Genomic DNA, 20,066 nt, shown 5'->3' on the forward strand with positions numbered 1-20,066 from the left:
CTCATCATCTTCAAAGCCTTCCTTAGGTCAGCTCTTAACCTTCACTGTTCCACACACAACAGTCTTAACTTTTCCAATCCCCTTTCATAACTAAAGTCTATCGTCCCTTGTAACATCTGGTAAACCTTTCCAGAAATGTCATGCCCAGAATTGTTCACAGTTTTCCAGCTGAGGCCTAACTAGTGATTTATAAAGTTTTAGAATGGTCACTTTTGCTTTCACGTTCTATTTATTTGTAAATCCATATGCTTTTTTTTAACAACCTTATCAACTTGCCCCACCACCAATGACCCGCTAACGTCTGTTTGTTGTGTGTGGCCGGCTTATTGCACTATGTGGTCCCTTTAAGATTGAAAATTGACCACACATACGCACATCTTAAAGGGAATGTTGCTTGTGTGCAGTTTGCTTGTTCTCTGCAGCACATCCCCGACTGTTGGGTGGCCTTGAGCAGCTCAGAGGCAATGTGCCACCCACTTTTACAGAGTTTTATTTAAGGACACAAAGGTCTCTGTGTTCATCTTTTCAAGGTTGCGCCATTTATTGTATAACTGTCTTTTCCATATTAATCCTCCCAAATTGCATCATTTCACACTTCTGCACATTGAAGTCCATCTGCAATGCTTCTTCCCATTTCACCGCCCTGTTTATGTCATCCTAAAGCCTTTAACTATCTTCATTATAATCCTCTAGTTTGCCAATTTCAAATCATCAGCAGACTTTATAAAGTTGACCCCCATGCATGAATCTATTGTTTATAAAATTGAAAAGATTGGTGGACTCAAAACTGAACTTTGGCAAACACTACTGCAAACCAGTCAGAAAAACATCCATCCACTAGCACCACCCTCTGCTTCATATTTCTGAGCCAATTTTGTATCCATACTCCCATTTCACTTTAACTCAGTAGTCTTCCATTAGTCTCAAAAGGTCCCTTGTGTCATAATGTTTAATGTCTTCTGAATGCCCAAATATACAAACATTTGCTACCTTACCTTGATCAACCTTCTCTATTACTTCATCAAAGAATTCAATCAGATTAGTCAGACACAATTTGCCTTTAACTGGCTCTCATTGATTGACCCATGCCTTCCAAATGGAAATTATATTTTGTCCTTGGCAATGGTTTCCAGTAACTTCCCCACAGCTGACATTAGATGGACTGGGTTATCCCTCACCTCTTTCTTGAATAATGCTGTAACATTAGTCACCAACCAATCCTCTGGTGTACTCCAGTTTCCAATGAGAATCGAAAGATCATGACCAATGCCACTGCTGTTTCTACCTTTGATTGTTTCACCCATGAATGCATTATGTAAAGTTTATTATTGCATGAAATGTATTATTAGTGCACGATGTGTGGTTGCACTGGTATCTATTTAAGTTATAAGAATGGAGAATAAGCCAACGCTGCAACAGTGCTACATTGTAATGATGTCCAGTAAATGAAATGTATTCAATATCACAACTCTGGAACTATGTTCCTTCTTATCCGCAGCAGACCATGAGGTGCCAACCTCTGACACTCCTAATGTGTTCAGTTCAATCTCAGAATATCAGCTGCCGGTCACTGACACCCCTAATGTATTCAATCCAACCCCAGAATCCAAACCTGCTAAGATAGGAGCGAAAGAAGGTACACGTACTTCTGACAATATTTCTGCCTTAGGTGTGAACTCAATAATGTAGTGAATATTATTAAGTGCATGTTGAGGTTTGTGCTAAAGCCAGAGGAAGTTTAAACACTTGCTGTGTTTGCTATCCACACTTTTATATTAAAAGACTATTGACTTTACTTGTGTGTAAAACATATTTGTTGTCGGTACAGTGTTTTGCATGCAATTCATTCAATAGCGTGGCACAGATTATATGAAATGAGCAATTCACTGCATATCTCCTGGAATTTATGCCTTTTGCTTGTCTTTGTTGGATTATTTGATCAACATCATTATTTCATGCAATTTAGAGACTGTGCTTGGCTGTAAGTGCCTGACAACATCTCACAGCTATATGTATGAAGGTCAATGGATGACAATTAACTTTTACCCAGTAGAAGCTGCATGGAATGTTTGTTGTCATATCACATTTACATAAATCTTTTTGAATAGTATTGAATTAGTCAGTACACATCTATGGTTTAGAATTGTATGAAAAGTATTATTAGTTGCATTATTCAAGGCCACATTTGAATCAATTTAATGTTATTATAATAAAAAACTGGGACAAATTCTGAAACAATGCCATATTCTAATGATGTTCAGTAATAAACACGTATACAATAGTACAACTCAGGTGTTATTTTCCTGAGCAATTTAAGGATTTTCTCCCTGACTTCCTTTTTATACCCCCAGACCATCATGTGCCAATTTCTGACACTTCTAGTGTGTTCAGCTTAATCTTAGACTCCGAGCTGCTAGCCTCTTGATACCCTGAATGTGTTCAGTCCAATATCAGGATCTGAACTTGCTGAGATAGGAGAGGAAGGAGTTGCAGGCACTGCTGACAATATTTGTGCCTTGAGTGTGAACTCAGTAAAAGAGCATTTTGAGATTAGTGCTGAAGTGACAGAATGTTTGGACACATGCTGGAGGTGCTATGCTACAGCTTTGCAGATAAATAAGTCTTTAGTTTATCTGTCTAATGAAACATATTTGATAGTCAACACATTGTCTTGCATGGAACCCATTCATTCTTGTGTCACAAAGTAAATGGAATGAGCAATCTACTGCCCATTTCATGAAATTTATGCATTTTGCTTGTCACTGTTGGATTATTTGGTCAGCATGCTAATCTTGTGAAGTTTGGAGGCTGCTTGGCTCTCAAGTGTCTGTCAGCCTTTCATGGCTATATTGTTGTGAGGTTAATTAGACGGTACAAATATCTTTTTACGTGGTGAAAACAATGTTACTGCATGGACTGACAATATCATTCTTTGGGGGATGAATTGATTTGAACAATATTGAATTAATTTATCAACACATCATGCCGCATATGGTTTAGTATTGTATGATTGTTTAATTTTGGATGCACAATGTATGATTACATTGGAAGCCATTGTTTGTCATTATAATGAAATAATACACCCAATTCTGCAACAGCATTACATTGGTGACCAGCGATATAAAGAACGTTTTGTTTCTGTTATGTGGCCAGCCGGCCATATCCCTTCTGTTAGCTGATGATGGTTCTTGTTTTTCAATCTAAATCAAAAATCCATTGATCCTTTCCAGTGACTAACTTGCACACCACCTGCTTACACAATCTTTCACTTTTTACAAAAGTTGCACAACTTGGTTTTTACCTTATCTCTTTCATTACCTAGAACTCAATTAAATTCATGCCCTTACATAATGGGAGAGCTATACCAGGAACATTATTCTCTTGGGTTCGCCACTAACATTTATAAGTAACATGTACAGCAAAACGAGTGCTGTTTTTGAAAAAGGAAACAGCGATTTCACTTTGTTTCATTTGTTATCTATTACAGACTCTGAGGTCTCAACATCTGACACAGCAATTGTGTCAAATCCAACCCCTGTATATGAGACAAGAGAGAAAGAATTAACAGGTATTCCCATAACTACCTGTGGCATGGCTCTAAATAATATAACATGATTGTGCAAATAATTTTATAAGTGCCTATGGCTTACATTATTCATCATTTTGCATGTTTTGTCTTCTATCTGTTTTCTGCCACTTTTAAATTTTTTAATGGAATTACCTCTACTGTTTGTTCAGCGTTTGTTTCTGTACTAAATTAAACTGATGACTGCAACAACAAAGCTGGTGTGCATGAGATAATGTGGAATCATTAACATTTGTCCTTAAGAAAAAATAATGCATTGAATACAAAAGGCTAGTTTGACTCAATCAGCATCTTTGAAAACTGGTGCAAGAAATCAGTGGCAATAACAATCCAGATTTGTAAGTACTCATATGTGCAAGTTACTAAGAATTTCACCTAGGCTTTCTTAATTTTAAGGTATAAGTTTAAGAGTCATCAACTGGTGATGCAAATTAAAAGCATATTCTACAAGTGATATGCCACATTCTTACACTTCCATTTGGTGAACATGTGTTTAGCATTGGAGTTAAGTGTATTGGTTAGTACGGAATTAGGGAAATTTCAACCTGATCTGCATGATGGAAATCGTATATTCTAAACTGCTTTTCTGAACAGGCTTATGGTCACCCATCTAAAGTTGGCAGTCCTTATTTTGATTTGAAAAATATTTTGATCAGTCTTCAGTTGGTGGCCTGAGCAGGGAAGCCATTGTGAACTTTCTGCCAGGTGGAACTAGCAGAAAGAGGAGCCAGGATGAACTAATCTGCACAGCATTTAACTGTTCTTGCTTAATTTCTGATGCCAGGAGGAGCAGGTGTACTCAAAATTCTATAATAAAAGTTGAAGTCTCCTCTACCCAGGTCTCCCTCCCGAAGTCACCCCTCCCCCTTGATTTACTCAAGAGAATACACTTGGGAGTGAAATTTGTCTAGCTTCACTCTGCCAAGGACAGGGAATTGGTGGGGGTGTGGTGTTTGTCATTCACTTCAGTCACTACCCCTGTGATTCCCTCTTTGTGTTAATATGTGTTGCATAGATCTTGTTGTTGCTATTCTGTTATATTTACGTGATGCATAGTCCATCAATCTATAGCGTTTCTCAGCAGTATTAAGGGCAGTACTTATCTGAATTTCACTGGATGCCCAAAAATTTGTGTATGTCGTGGAGCTATGTAAAATGGTGAATAATCCTGTTTTTATAGAGCTTAACTATTGACTACAATCTTACCGTGGCTGTGCTTGTGTGTAATTTGTTGGATGGTTAATAAGCCTTGCATGGTTCATTGGAGTGTCTTTGTACACATTGCCTTGCCTGATAAATCCATTATATGTTTTGTTAGACATTGTTGTTTCTTATCAAGTAACCAGTTATATTTATCTGAAGCACATCGAGCTAATTAAAATATGGATGTAAATCTGAAGATACAGGGAAAGCAGGTTATTGGCATCAGTGTTGTTCTAGTGGAAAACACAAAGGTTTGGATCTGTTTTTTTTTTGTTGTCCCTTACAGATCATAAGCTTCCAGCCTCTGACATTACACATGTGTTCATTCCAACCTCTGTATCTGAGCTTGACCATATAGAGGACAAGGAATTCACAGGTACTCACGGTAATTTGTTATCAGTAATGCTAATATGTAATATTATGCAGAAATGATTTAGATAATAGTACCTTATATTATGGTTTAATTCTACATTCATTATTTTAAGGAATTACAATGTACTGTTACTGCTATATCTTTAATGTGTGTGCTCATTTTGAGGATTGCCATAACACAGCATTTTAGAAATGGTCAAAAGCAGTGATGATGTTTAGTTTTGTGAATATTTAGCATAGACGATGTTGCTAGATCAGTGATCGTCTTTTTATATCAACTATTTTGAGACTCTGCAAATATTTATGTGTTTTTAATGCATGGCTGAGTAATACCATTCTGTGACATAACATTGAAGTCCTTTATCATAAATGCTATGCTACACTAAAATAACCTCTGGGTTACTTTTGTGAAAAGTCTATTTGGTAGTCAATACACTGTATCCTGCATGAAGTCTTGATTGCTGTTCTGTGAAATATGTTTCTTGAGCAATGTCATACATCTCATGAATTGTGAGGGCTGTGCTTTTCTAAGTAACTTAAGACTGCCAATCAACTGTGTACCACATGGTGTTTAGACACTGTGGTTCAATAAATGTATTGCCTGGCAAATATTATGTGTATCACATGTTTAAAAATTGTTGTTGCATCCAGTGTCATCTTATCATGACTATGCTTGGATGGTTAAAGTGCTGTGCCTTTCAGGAAGTTTTGTGGATTCTGTTTTGATATTGCTGAGCTAATAATTTGTAGAGCTGGAGTTGTAGCTCTAGTGCTAAATTATCTTTGCACTCACTGGTATCATGTGGGGTCACTTTTGTACGATTTCCTACAGTTGAAATCATATGTACCATGAGCTTCCAGCCCAGAATGGGTCTACCTGTGGGAGTTCCTCTCATCAGGAGTAGATTGGAAGTACAAATAACTGAGACTCTTAAAGGTTGCAGCTAATATTTAAATAGACTTGTTTATTATTGCGGAGCTGAAAAGCCTACGAGACCAAATGTTTCTATCCTACTTGGGACCTCTAGCCACCCGCTGCACAAGTGAAGCATAAAATCAGCTTAGCAGGATGTAGCAGAAAAAGGATTTCCGTTAATCTTTCCACATTATCTTTTTTTGTGGCAATGTGGAGCAGATAGAAAATGGGTCCTGGTACATTACACCTGAAGTTATAGGTGTACTTGTATAAAGTTACTTTAGGTAAACAAATTACTGATGGAGTAGTGTCATAAATCAAATTTTCCATCATGTTTGCCCTAGCAATGCTGAATGCTACGAATAGCTTTACATCACAGATGTCTAGCAATGCTAGACTAAGTGGAACATTTACAGCAATCTGGCAATCATATTCACCAGGTGGCGAGCTCCCAAGTGCAGGAATCTCACAAGGAGCCCAACAAATTTACATAACCTGATTCCTGCCCTTTGCCACAGCCAGCAGTGAGTCAAATGGATGAATGCTAAGCCTGCCTGTCCACCACACTTGCAGTGACTGGGGCTGGGGAGGAAACTGCCAGCCACAAATCACCAGCTCCTCATGTGTAAGTTGGGTGGTGTGCAGCTGAAAGAAACCGAGTGAGATGTACCTGAATCCACCTGCATTTCCAGATTTGGATGCTTTTCATATTATGGGCATGCACCGCTTACACCTAGTTCCATGTGTCAAGCATGTGCTGAGTAGAGAGAAAAATCATTGCTGTAGATATTGCTCGTTGAGACAGGCGTGCCCTATTCAACTGAAGAAATATCTGGCAGCAACCTGGGGAGAAGAAGGGCCTCCAGCTTTGATGATGAGGTGATAAAAATCTTGCTGCAGCAAGTACAACACAGGAAGAACTTCCTCTTTTTGCACAACAAACATCTGGTTGTCAAGACAGTGGCTGCACTGTTGCAAAGAATTCAGTGATCTCACCAGAAGGGGCAAAATGGAAGCTTGCAATGCTAAACAAATATGTGTATGCTGTTCCAATACCATTAGGAACTGTCCCTTTGCACCCATGCGTTCCTTCACCTTGCATCCATGGATGCCCATGTAGCTGCACTGAGTATTCTCAAACCTCTAATACAAAAGCAAAATACTGTGGATGCTGAAATATAAACAAATAATGCTGGAAATGCTCAGCAGATCAGGCAGCATCTGTGGAGAGAAGCAGAGTTAACGTTTCAGGTTGATGACCTTTTATCAGAACAGCAATGGGCATTATGCATCCTCCCTGAAGAAGACGATGACAGGTAATGCTAGAGATGTTCCAATATTTAACAGAGGAAGCAATAAAGCAAGCCTTCAAATGTGACCTGCCAGTTAGGAGTAGGAGTGTCTATACCAGCAAAAACGATTGCAAGACCTTGCACTGTTTTCTACCTCTGGCAACATTGGCAGCCACACACACAAACACACACACATACTCGTCATTCATCCTTGCACTCAGCAATCTCCTTGAGGGGGCAAAGATAGTGTAGATGACAAATTGACACATGATGAGACACATCGTATAAAGAAGCCTGACAATGCAGATGTGTAATTGGAGCCTAGCCTGATATAATTGTACAAAGGCATGATGTATAAGGGGCTGGCTGAAGAGCAAGTGCTCACTAGTCTCAAATCCTGTGAAGCAATGGATGTTAGCAGAGGGTGAGACATAAATGGAGATTCTGCATGTCCTCTTCAAAGATGTGCAGCATATTAATAGATACTGATGGAGTCCACCACCTGGCTGTTCACCAACATCCATGAGAATTTCAACTTGTTTCTGGGCAGCTCAGAGAAAATAACAGCTGCAAAAGCATCTGCAAACCTTCCTCTATTTCATGAGTGATCCAGGCAAGTTAGTCAATTCACTTTGGGGCCCTGAATGATGGAATGCAAATTTTGGGGCTAGTATTTTCCGGTTTGAAAAACATCAGAGAAGCAACTCGGAGGGACTGAAGGTGCATAGTAACAGATTGGTAAATAATTGCACTAAGTCAGTGGAATATTTCATGAAAGGACTGTTTGGTGTTTGATTCTATTGTTTGACAATAAGGAATAGGTAAGGTGCTGATGTTGAGGGTCAGAATTGGGATGTGATGGCCAACTGTGAGAAGAAAGGTTGAGTAAGAGGACTTCTGCATCAGGATGTCACCATCAAACTCCCTTGCATCTTTCAGAACACCTACCATCAGTGCTTTCCTGATTGCAAAGTTGTAAAGCTGACAATTCATAAGGCAGTGCTGGGCATTGTTACAGATCAATCATCAGGCCATTTTTTATATGCTTATATAAAACATATTGAATTGACCAATTAAAGAATAGTCATATATGTTCTTTACAGTATAGAGATGGCAATTTATCAACACCAGTGCCATTTTGGTGAAAGATACAAAGGTTTCTCTTTGGTTTCTTTCCAGCCCATAAGCCGACAAAGTCTGATACTTCCCCCAAGTTCAGGTCAACTCCAATATCTGAACTCGGTAGCAAAGAAGATGAGAAGTTCACAGGTAAATGCCTAAGAGCCGATGCTGTCATTAACATTGGAAGCACTATTTACTTGTGCAATGTCTTGCCTAAAAATGTATTTTGTACTTAAGTTATTGTAAGGAATGCAGTTTAATATACTGCTCCATCTTTCATGTTGCCTTGCCATTTTTATCAGTGGTCGAGTACAACATTTCTCTTACATTATAACCAAATGAACAAAGATAAAAGCCAAATACTGTGGACGCTGCAAATCTGAAACAAAAGCAGAAAATGCTGGAAAAACTCAGCAGGTCGAGCAGCATCAGTGGAGAGAGAAACAGAGTTAACGTTTCAAGCCCATATGATTTTGTTTCTGATTATTTGCCATAAAGCATATTGATAAACAAGCAATTATTTGCAATCACCTGCAATGGTTTCCCTTCCCACTCCAACACAGTTACATCTGCATACCCCAAGGATCGATCACCACCCTCTCTCTCGACTCCTCCACTGTCTCTAAATTGTCAGACTGCTTGTCTGGCATCCAGTGCTGGATAAGCAGAAATTTCCTCCAACTAAACATTGGGTAGACTGACCCTGCCACAAACTCCGTTCCCTAGCCACTGGCTCCATCTTTCTCCCTGGCAATGGCCTGGGGCTGAACCAGATTGTTTGCAACCTTGATGTCCTAGTTGCCACAAGGTGAGCTTTCAACTGCATATCCGTGCCATCGTAGGACTGCCTACCTCACCTCCACAACATGGCCTGACTCCAAGCCTGTCTCAGCTTATCTGCTGCTGAAGCCTTCATCCAGACCTTTGTTACCTTTGGCCTTGCCTATTCCAACATACTCATGGCCAGCTCCAAATTTATACCTTCCGTAAACTTGTCATCCAAGCCTCTGCTCATGTCCTAACTCTCACCAAGTTTCATTCGCTCATCGCCCCTGTGTCTGCTGACCTATACAAGCAGCCCTTCAATTTTGCAGTTCTCTTCCTTGTTTACAAATCCCTTCATGGCCTCAGTGTTCCCTATTTCTGTAGCCTCTTCCAGTCATACAATATATCGGTGTTCCATCAATTCTAGCCTCTTAAGCTCCACTGGTGGCAGCTGTGCCTTGAGCTCCCAAGGCCCTAAGATCTGAAATTCCCTCCCTGAAACTCTCAACCTTGCTCTCTTTCTTTCCTCCTCTTTAAAAAGCTCCTTAAGACCTACCCCCTCGACCAAGCTTTATGTCATCTGCCCTCCTTGTGTTGCTCCTTGTCAAATTTTGTTTGTACAGCAATGAATTGCCTTGGGATGTTTTATTGCAACAAAATTGCTTTATAAATGCAAGTTTGTTGTTGTTGAGATTGAAAGACAGAGTTATTTATGCAATTTTAAGTGACAATGAAACTATCCTGTAATACCTCCCGTGTTGTATACGTTATCTGGTACTTGGTAAACTCTGGTGCGTTGTATCTTTGCATGGAGTCTTTTTCTTGCTATTTGTGAAGCTTACAAATCTCTTGAATTTCATTGGCTTGGCTGAATTATGTTGCGTGGCTGGTAAATTGTACATGCCATGAAGTTGAAAATTTGTGTTTATATGTGCACATTGATAAATATTATGTCTTTCAGCAAAAACATTACTTTTGTATCCAGTGTCTAGCATCTTATCATGCTATACTTGTGTTTTTTTTAATTCATTCACGGGATGTGGGCTCCGCTGGCTGGGCCATCTCTTTCAGATGCTGAATATACTGTGCCTTGTATGGTGCTTGTTGGACTTAATTTTCATAAAATGTATTAATATATTTCCAAGATTTACCTTGTCTTTGGAAATGCTGCCAGAAGTGTGGCAGAATGGAATTTGGGGCCTCCCATCTGCCCTGGTGCTAACTCTGGGTAATTTCCCAAGATTAGCTTCATTTAGTTATTTTTGGCACACTGCTTGGCAGAAGTTGCTAAAGGATACCACAGTCTGCAACAGCTTAAGAGACTAACCAGCCTCCCCAGTTGTCTTAATCATAGAAACTTACCATACAGAAAGAGTCCATTCGGCCCATCATGCCTTTGTTGCCTCTTTGAAAGAACTCTACAGTTGGCCTCATTTCCCTGCTTCTTACCCATAGGTCTGCACTTTTTCCCTGTTCAAGCATTTATCCAATTCCCTTTACAACCTGCATCCAGGTAATGCATTCCAGATCTTAGTAACTTGCTGCATAAAGAAATGTCTTTTCATCTTCCTTCTGGTTCCCTTACCAATTGCAGTGTCAAGCCCGGTAGCACTCTCACTTCTGAGACAGAAAAAAGTGGGGTCAAGCTTGCTCCAGGGACTTGAGCAAAAACCCTAGGCTGACACATCAGTGCAGTACTGAGGGAGCGTTACACTGTTGAAGGTGCTATCCCTTAGATGATGCGTTAAACCGTGTTTCCATCTGCCCACTCAGGTAGATGTAAAAGATCCCATGGTACTAATGTTCTCATTCATGGTCACACAGCAGCCTGGAAGGTACCACACAGGCATTGTTCAGTATGAAATACTGCAACCACATGAGAACATTTAATATTACAGCACATTGAAAAAACAAGCAGCACATAACAACAACATTTTACAGGGAACGTTGCATTGCACTAATTTGAAGAGGAAGGGAGTTATCCTGTGTGTCCTGGTCAGGATTTATCCCTCAATCAACACAATGAAAAAAGCAGATCATCTGCTCATTATCACCTTGCTGTTTATGTGAGCTTGCCGTGTGTAAATTGGATGCTGTATTCCTGCATTACAACAGTGACTGCACTGGGTTGTAAAGTGCTTTGGAATGTCCTGAGGTCATAAAAGACACAATATACATCCATGACTTTTTAAAAAATCTTTCAATGATCTCAAATTTATGTCCTCTTTTCACTGATCCTCCTATCAATTGAAACAATTTCTTACTTATTCTTTTAAAACCCTTCTAAGTTTGAACACCTTTCTTAAATCTCTCAACATTTGACGTAAGGAGAACAATCCTAGATTCTCTAGACCCTCCAGATGACTGAAGATCCACATCCCAGATATCAGTCTGATAAATCTCCAGTAAATTTCGCTTGCCATGTGTCTGCCCATTTCAACAGTCTATTTATTTCCTCCTGATATCTGATACCACCCTCCTCACTGCTTAATATCTTTCCAAGTTTTGTATCATGTGCAAAGTTGTGCCTCCTATACACAAGTGCAGGTCATAAAAATAGATCAGATATATCAGTGTTCCCAATACCGAGACCTAGGGATCCGACTGTATTCTTCCCTTTAGTCGTTCCTCCATCCTTGCAAACTACCACCCCATCCCCAACCTCCCTTTCCTCTCCGGGGCAGGATTTTTCGCTCTGCAGGTGGGTACATGCCCAACATGCCCGAGTATGAAATAGCGTATGATGGCGTCGGGCGAGCATCCCGACTTCATCGTGCACTCGCACAATATTTTGGTTGGTGGGCGCGTGCAAGAGTTGGCAGGGGGCCCTTTTAAGGCTATTAAGGTAGTAATTGACCTGGATTTTTAGCTGCCTGTCCCACATTACGGTTGGCAGGCAGGCGAATCGGCCAAGCGGCCTTTGGATTTTTGAGGAAACCTCATCCAAGGACAGGATGAGGTTTCCGATATTAATTTTTAAAAAAATGTTTGGGTGGAATTTTTATCATCAATATGTTTAAGTGAGTGATTCTAATGGGTGGAATTTTTTTTTGAAATTTCATAATTTTTTTTGCATTTAAAATTCTTCAGCTCCCTGAGGCAGCTCTCTGCCTTCAGGGATCTTTCATTGCGTGCTTCCCCCGTGCCTGCGCTGACTTCAGTGCTCGCCCTCTTCCCATCCCCACCCCGGCAACGCTGGGCCTTTCAGTGCGCTTTTCACACTGGCTGGCTGTTAATTGGCCAGCCAGTGTGAAATCGTGGTCGGGGGCCAATCACAGGTGGCAGCCCGTTTCCCAGCCTCTCCCAGGCCCACCCACCACGCACACCCGACGACCCGAAAATCCTGTCCCGAAGTTCTTGAATGTGTTGTTGCCTCCCAAATCTGTTCCCATCTTTTCCTGAGCTCCATGTTTGGATCCCTCCAATCAGGAATCTGCGTCTGCCATAGTACAGAAACTTATCAAAACCACAAATGACATCCTGTGTGACTATGACAAAGATAAACTATCCCCCTTCATCCTTCTTGACTTCTCTGCACCTTTGACATGGTTGATCATACCAGATCCCACCAGCTGTTCATCACCTGCCTGGTTCTGCTCTTATCTATCTAAACATAGCTGAAGAATCGTCACTGATGGCTTCTCTTCTCACCAACATAGTAACCCTGGTGTCCCCCAAAAATCTGTATTTGGCCTCTTGCTATTTCTCATCTTCATGCTGCCCCTCGGTAACATCATCCAAAAACAGTGTTAATTTCCACATGTGTGCTGAGGGTGCCCACCACCTCTCTCAACCTCTCTACTGTTTCGAACTTGTCAAACTGCTTGTCTGATGAGTAGAAATTTCTTCCAATTAAATATTGGAAGACTGAAGCCATTGTCTTTGGTGCCTGCTAGAAACTGCTCCCTAGCCAGCAATTTCATTCCTCTCCCTGCAATTGTTTGAGGCTGAATCAAACTGATTGCAACCTCCTTATCACACTTGACCCCACGATGGGCTTTCAACCACAAATCTGTGCCATCACAAAGACCACCTACTTCCACCTCTAACATCGTGTGACTCTGTCCCTTCTGCAATTCTTCTCCTGCTGAAACCTTCACCTATGCCTTTGTTACCTCCAGACTTGACTATTTTAAAGAGCTCCTAGCTGGTCTCCTATGCTCTACTTTCTGTAAACTTGAGGCCATCCAAAACTCATTGCTGGAATGTTTCTTTCTTCAAAATGTTCCTGCTGGAGCCATTTAACTTTTCTTCTCCTTATCCTGTCACCTAGTAATGGTGGATAACTATTGAATGCTGGTGGGAGTGGTGTGCATCATTTGCTGCCAGCAGCAAAGAACCCACAAAGATCTAATGATCTCTGTGACCTGGACTTCCCCTTTATTGACGTTAACATTAGTTCAAGGGGATTTCTGGAAACCAGTGATGTCACCAAGCAGACTTAGCAGCCAATCATAGTGAAGAATTCTCATGGACAACAAAACAGGAAGTAAAAACCACTGATTATCCTTAACCACAAAGCCTGGACCATTGTATCACTCAGTCTTTACTACCTCTTTTAAATATGCACATCCTGCTCACTTAGGCAGAGAGATCCAGTGTATAGTTGAGACAATGCCTAAACACACAGAGCAGAAATGGCAAAACTTTCCATCCAGTACTGCTGCTAAACAGGCAGAAAGATAGAGGAAAATCCCGTCTGTTGTTTCTTGAGCCAGCATATTATTTTTTTGTTAGAGTAGTTATTAAGTCACTTGTTAATATGTTTGCATGAATCACATGGAATTTACCAATAAAAAAGGCATAAGTATACTTTCTTAAGTTAGAGAGAGGCCGGCTTATTAATATTAGTGTTGTTTAAGTGAAAGACACAAGGGTATGTATTTGGTTTCTTTGTTATCCCTTACAGAGCATAAACTGCCAATCTCTGGCACTCCATATATGTCCAATCAAAGCCAACAACCTGCATTTGATAACATAGAGGACAAGAATTTGACAGGTAATTGCAGTAAATGTCCCTGGGATGGGTCCTGATGGTGTTGTAACATTATGTGAAACTGCATTTATTCAATAACTGAATGATTTTTAAAAAAAACTACAGTTTCATCTTTAAACTGTTATCTTTAGTGTTGTTTGTAGATTTAGAAGGAAATATGAGAACTAGGACATTAAGCAGAAATATAGATAGAAGGTGATACAGGTGAAACCGGTGATAAAGGTCTCTATGATTGTTTAGCATCAACAATGATACCAAGCCAGAGAACAACTACAGTAGTGACCCAAATTGAGACCAGAGAAAATATTTAAATGTGTAATTTTAAGACATGAATGTGCAACTCTTGTGTCATAAATGTTATGCTACGTTTTCACTTAAAACTGGTAAATTCTGTTTTCTCCTAGTAATGAATACAAATTCAAAATGTACTAGGCAATCAGCACACTATATCTTGCATGGTGTTTGCTCATTGTTGTTGTTTGAAATATGTGAAGTGACCAATTGGCATTGTGTTGTATAGCTTTTAAGGGCTTTGCTTATTCCCACTATGCCTCATCAGTGCACCTCATGAACTTGAGATAAAGGAGTATAAAATATATTTCCTGATCAATATTAAGGTTGATGCATGTTGCTGTGACATCAATAAGTATACCATATATCCTATGACATATTCACTTGATTTATTGCATTATATGTTGCACTTATGTGGTCACCATTACACAGTCTCTTGCACGGAGTCTTTTGTTGCTTTTGCATGAAATATTTTAGAAGGTCAGTGCACCATCCATCGTGTTGTTCTTTTATAATATTTGCCTGAGGCATGCTGGTTGTTCAATAAGTTATGCATATCACTGGGGTTTGGTGATTGTGCTTCTTGTGAAATGTATCACTGGGCCAATGTTGAATCTTCCATGGGATTCAAGTATTGCTATTACCTGAATAGCTCTCGTCAAATCGCTTTTATTCTTGAGTGAGGGATATTGAATGACATTGAATTGGCTATTCAGCTCACCATTTCGCATGAAGCTTATAATTCTATGAAGTAAATCATATGGTCAATACACTGTGATTGGAATGGAATATGGACAATGCTTTCATCAGATGCAAAGTAAATGAATTTCACCATCGACGATTTATGTTGATGTACAGAAAATACATAGATACTACATTCAGTACCATTCACATTTGGATGAGAGATGATAGAAGCTTGCATTATTTTTTATCGTTCACAGACAATGGGTTTCCAACCTCTGAAACTCCACATGTGCGCAAAACAAGCCCTGTTCAACCTCAGTTTGGTAGCACTGGGAAAAAGGATATCTCAGGTATTTCTAAAAATACCAGCATGGGTTTGACTGTTGTCATGTGATAGTATGCTGAACACTTTATAACCATCAATTAATCACCCATTGTTCACATGTTCAACAGTCTGCATTCATGTCTCTGTGTTTTGTGCAGCACTAATATAGTCCATCTATTTACCTTCTGCATTATTTGAAAAAAAAACTGTTCATCATTGGGATAAAATGCAAAAAGATTGTTTCTGCAAAAGGTCTGAAAAAAAAGGTGGGGATGTTGGAAGAGTAGATTCAGGGTTTTGGATGTTTTGCTTTGATAAAGAGGTGAGATATTACAGAAAATAGATTATTGTTGAGTTTGGTTCTATCTGTGAAAGGTATCGATCTGTAAAAGGATATCAGTGAGGTTTTGCAGTTTTTAAGGATAAACTGAAGTGATGCCAGCCTGTATGCAGAAACAAATGTTGTGCTACTCTGCTATTCATAATTACATGCAGTGCATTGCTTCCCTTTGCCTTGATGTCAAATATGTTTTAGTTATCAATGCACTCTGGTTTGCTTGGAATTCAATACTCACTTTTGCTCGGACTGTATCAAGTAGCCAATGCAATGTGTACCTCATGTTTTAAGCACTTGGCCAATATATTGTATGAACAATATTTTGCATGTTTTGTGGAATTTAACATTCCTGGTTCATCAAGTGTGCCTCTCTAATGAAGTTCAAATCATTGCTTATATAAAATGCTTGATCAATGCACTGCATCATGCCTTAAGTATAAACTTTCTTGGTTATTAAATGTATTACAGTGTCTTAAAGCTTCGCTGTTGCATGTATATAAATAAGATAATTACATTTTTTCCAAATTGGAATATGATCCTAACATTTTGCTCCATCTTTTGTGCCACAATTAATTTAAATGCTCTCATGAAATACATTTTTAACTGTCATATTTTTGTATTTGTTTGTTCTCTTTTACAGAATCTGATCCTCTGTCAGATAGTTCCCCCATCACTTCAAAACCAGTGCGTAAACCTGTTACCAAGCAGAAGCAGAAGTTTACAGGTATTGGTGAATAATGTTATACACAGCTGTGTTTTTGCAAAATGGGATGATAACTCAATGACAATTGTTTATTTCTATGTATCATCCATCTACTTGTCTGTTAATGGTTAGACAAAAGACTCCTTGAACAGTTCCAATATTTTTACTTGCTTCTGTTAATAGGGATGTTTTTTCTGTTTGTAAGATATTTCTGCTATAGCTACCTGGCTGAAAGATCTGTAAATAGTAAATTTGAATGCCAACTATGGTCATGAAACTTGCCACTACAATAGCATAAATTAAACATCTTAATCACAAATCTTTTAGAAACTTTTTTTCATATTTTTATTTTGCCTCCAATTCCTCGTTGATTTCTTGCCAAAGTATGGTTCCAAAGCTAGTGATTACGCATTGGTACCTTCATTACAGCTGAACTTGATAAAGTCATGCATGAATTGACGTGCACCCAGCAAAGTTCACTCAATAGCAACTATTGAGAAATTTATTATTTTCCCTCCCATAATCATGACTGTAGCGGCATAAGTACATTGCTCTGTCTTAATGTTAGCATATGTTTGGACCTGATCATTTTACTGTACCTGAGATCCACAGCATCTGCTGAATACATTGGATGGAATTTAGTGCCCCTCCCAGCAGTGGGGGAATAGTGACATTCTCCCCACGACACTCATCTCTCCCTCAATGATCTGTGGCCTGGGTCCCTCATTGATCCTAGGCCTCTGGTGCATGCGTTACTGGTAGCAGCCACTGCTCCCGGTGGCACAGACTAGCAATGGAGAGCTGGTGGCCTCTGCCTACTTATACAGGTGAAAAAATTGCAATGGAAGGCAAGTGCACAATTAAAGTGAACTACAAAAAACAGTCTCAAGCACTTCCATTCATAGTGGTGAAAACTGATGAAAAACCCATTCTTGGAATCAAAGCTTGTGAAAATCTGAAGCTAATCAAGAGAATAATGACTGTCACCACTAATGACATCCTGAACGAGTATAAAGATGTGTTCCAGGGGATTGGCTGCGTAAAGGGAGAACACACCATCAAGATTGACAAAACTGTGACACCCAAAATACAACCGCCCAGGAAAATACCAGTAATGCTGACAGACCGACTGAAAGCAGAGTTGGACAGAGTGGAGAAACTTCACATCATCAAGAAAATTGAAGAACCGACAAAATGGGTTAATCCAATTGTAATTGTAGAAAAATCAGATGGGAATCTGCGAGTCTGTCCGGGTCCCAGAGGCTTAAACCAGGCAGTACAAAGAGAGCATCACCAGCTGCCCACAGTAGAAGAGATCACGTGCAAGCTAACTGATGCTAAATACTATTTAGTCTTGGATGCGAGTTCAGGCTTCTGTCAGGTCAAGCTGGATGAATGCAGTTTCTATCTCGGCACTTTCAACATGCCATACGGGCAATGCAGGTTTTTACGCTGACCTTTTGTATTAATTCAGCTCTGGAGGTGTTCCAGCAAACAGTGAAGCAGCTGTTTGAAGGGTTAAAGAGTGTGGAAACCTATATCGATGTTGTGCTAGTCTGAGGAGCCTCACGAGAAGAACAGAACCACAGACTGAGGCAGGTGCTGGCCAGAGCTAGAGAAAGGAACCTCAGGTTGAAGAAGGAAAAGTGCAAAATAGGTCTTCATGAAATCAGGTACTTGGAACATGTGCTAACAAGTGAGCGACTGAAGCTGGACCCGAGTAAAATTGTTGCAATCGTGAACATGCCAGGCTCAGAATGTAAGAAAGACTTGGAGAGGTTTTTGGGAATGGTGACCTATCTTGGGAAATTCATTCCAAACATGTCAGACCTGACAGAACCTCTCAGAGAATTTTTACAAAAAGGTGTGGAGTGGCACTGGGAACAAATCCACCAGGAGGCTTTGACCAGTCTGAAGAGAACACTGACCCAGGCACCAGTGTTAAAGTATTACGGTGCCAGTCAGCTGGTCAAGATCTCAGTGGACGCTTCAAAGACTGGCCTGGGAGCTGACCTCTTGCAAAATGAGGCACCAGTGACATAGGCTTCAAAGGCAATGACTGAAACACAGCAGCGGTATACCCAAATAGAGAAAGAAATGCTAGCAATTGTGTTTGGCCTAGAACACTTCCACCAGCTTGTCTGTGACAAAGTCATGGAGGTAGAGTCTGATCATAAGCCTTTGGAAGCTCTACTTAAAAATCCCCTGAACTGTGCACCGTCAAGAATCCAAAGGTTACTAATGCGTCTGCAGAAGTACCAAGTCAGAGTTAAATACAAACCTGGCAAGGAGATGTACATCACAGACTCTCTGTCACGTGCATACCTACCCAGGAGGAAGAGGATAAAGAAACGGAAGCGCAGGTTCACATGCTGACAAAGAACTTACCTGTGGCTGTAACCAAACTGGATGAGATCAGGAAAGCGACTAAGAACAACGCCACCCTGAGAAAACTGCAGCAGATTGTGCAAACTCTCTGGCCCACACATCAGAGCAGAGCCCCTTCTGCTGTATAAGAATACTGGAACCTTCATGAAAAACTTCATGTAGCAGAAGGAATACTTTTCATGGGAGTAAAGACCATAATTTCTGCAACACTGAGGAAAGAAATGCTGCAGCACATACATGAAAGTCACCTTGACATAGAAACATGTAGGAGAAGACTTTGAGATGTAATGTATTGGCCTGGAATGGGGGTACAAATCGGGGAAATGGTGAATGCGTGTGCAGTGTGCCAAAAGTACAGTAAATGGCAACAAAAGGAACCACTTTAACCACACAGTGGGGAGAATTTTCTCCCCATCGGAGGGACTGAGCGGGAGCGGGCACGGGCTAGCGCGCAGCCGACCGCGGGCGCTGCCATTTTACATGGGCAGGCCAATTAAGGCCCGCCCAGCGTGACGTGCACCCAGAAGCGCTGTGCGCTCCCTGTGCGGGCAGGGGGAGCAGGCTGAGTAGGGGCCTGCGCTCTTTCACAAAATCTTCCTGAGGCACAGGGCTGCCTCAGGGAGATTAGTTTGATTGTCAAAAATTTTAATAAAGAAAAGAAAAATTTTTTAAGACATGTCCCCTCATGTGACAGTGTCACATGAGCTGGGACATGTCAATGAACTTTAATAAAAAAGTTTTATTCAATTTATAAACACTTCATGAAACCTCATCCTGCCTGTGGATGAGGTATATGATAAATGTGAAAGCCACCTGGTCTCTTCGCCTGCCCCCCAACTTTAAGGTTGGACGGGCAGTTCCGTTAAGTATTTTAATTGATATTTAAATGGCCTAATTGGCCTTTGACAGTTCAGCGGGCGCGCAGCCGACTCTGGTGTGCGCCCGCCAAACTGAAAATCGGAATGATGCGTGGTGACGTCGGGACGCACACCCAACATCGCGCATCGGCGATGGAGTGGACTTGTTCACATTTGACAGCAGTGGGAAAAATTTTCCCCACGTCTGGGGCGGAAATGCGGGAGCGGG

The 20,066-nt window shown here is 40.5% G+C and overlaps 1 protein-coding gene across 4 annotated transcripts in view; it reads left to right on the top strand.

The window, feature by feature from the left end:
• LOC144691708 (uncharacterized) overlaps positions 1 to 20,066 on the top strand; it is a 371,588-nt gene that overhangs the window by 275,709 nt on the left and 75,813 nt on the right. For all 4 annotated transcript variants that reach the window (XM_078560070.1, XM_078560071.1, XM_078560072.1 and 1 more), the window contains 7 exons: positions 1,499 to 1,636; positions 3,488 to 3,568; positions 5,076 to 5,165; positions 8,549 to 8,638; positions 14,166 to 14,255; positions 15,485 to 15,577; positions 16,530 to 16,613. In XM_078560070.1, the coding sequence (XP_078416196.1) occupies positions 1,499 to 1,636; positions 3,488 to 3,568; positions 5,076 to 5,165; positions 8,549 to 8,638; positions 14,166 to 14,255; positions 15,485 to 15,577; positions 16,530 to 16,613 (666 nt within the window). The remainder of the gene's footprint in view (positions 1 to 1,498; positions 1,637 to 3,487; positions 3,569 to 5,075; positions 5,166 to 8,548; positions 8,639 to 14,165; positions 14,256 to 15,484; positions 15,578 to 16,529; positions 16,614 to 20,066) is intronic.

This window comes from Cetorhinus maximus, chromosome 16, assembly GCF_964194155.1.
Source record: "Cetorhinus maximus chromosome 16, sCetMax3.hap1.1, whole genome shotgun sequence".
NCBI classification, from domain to species: Eukaryota; Metazoa; Chordata; class Chondrichthyes; order Lamniformes; family Cetorhinidae; genus Cetorhinus; species Cetorhinus maximus.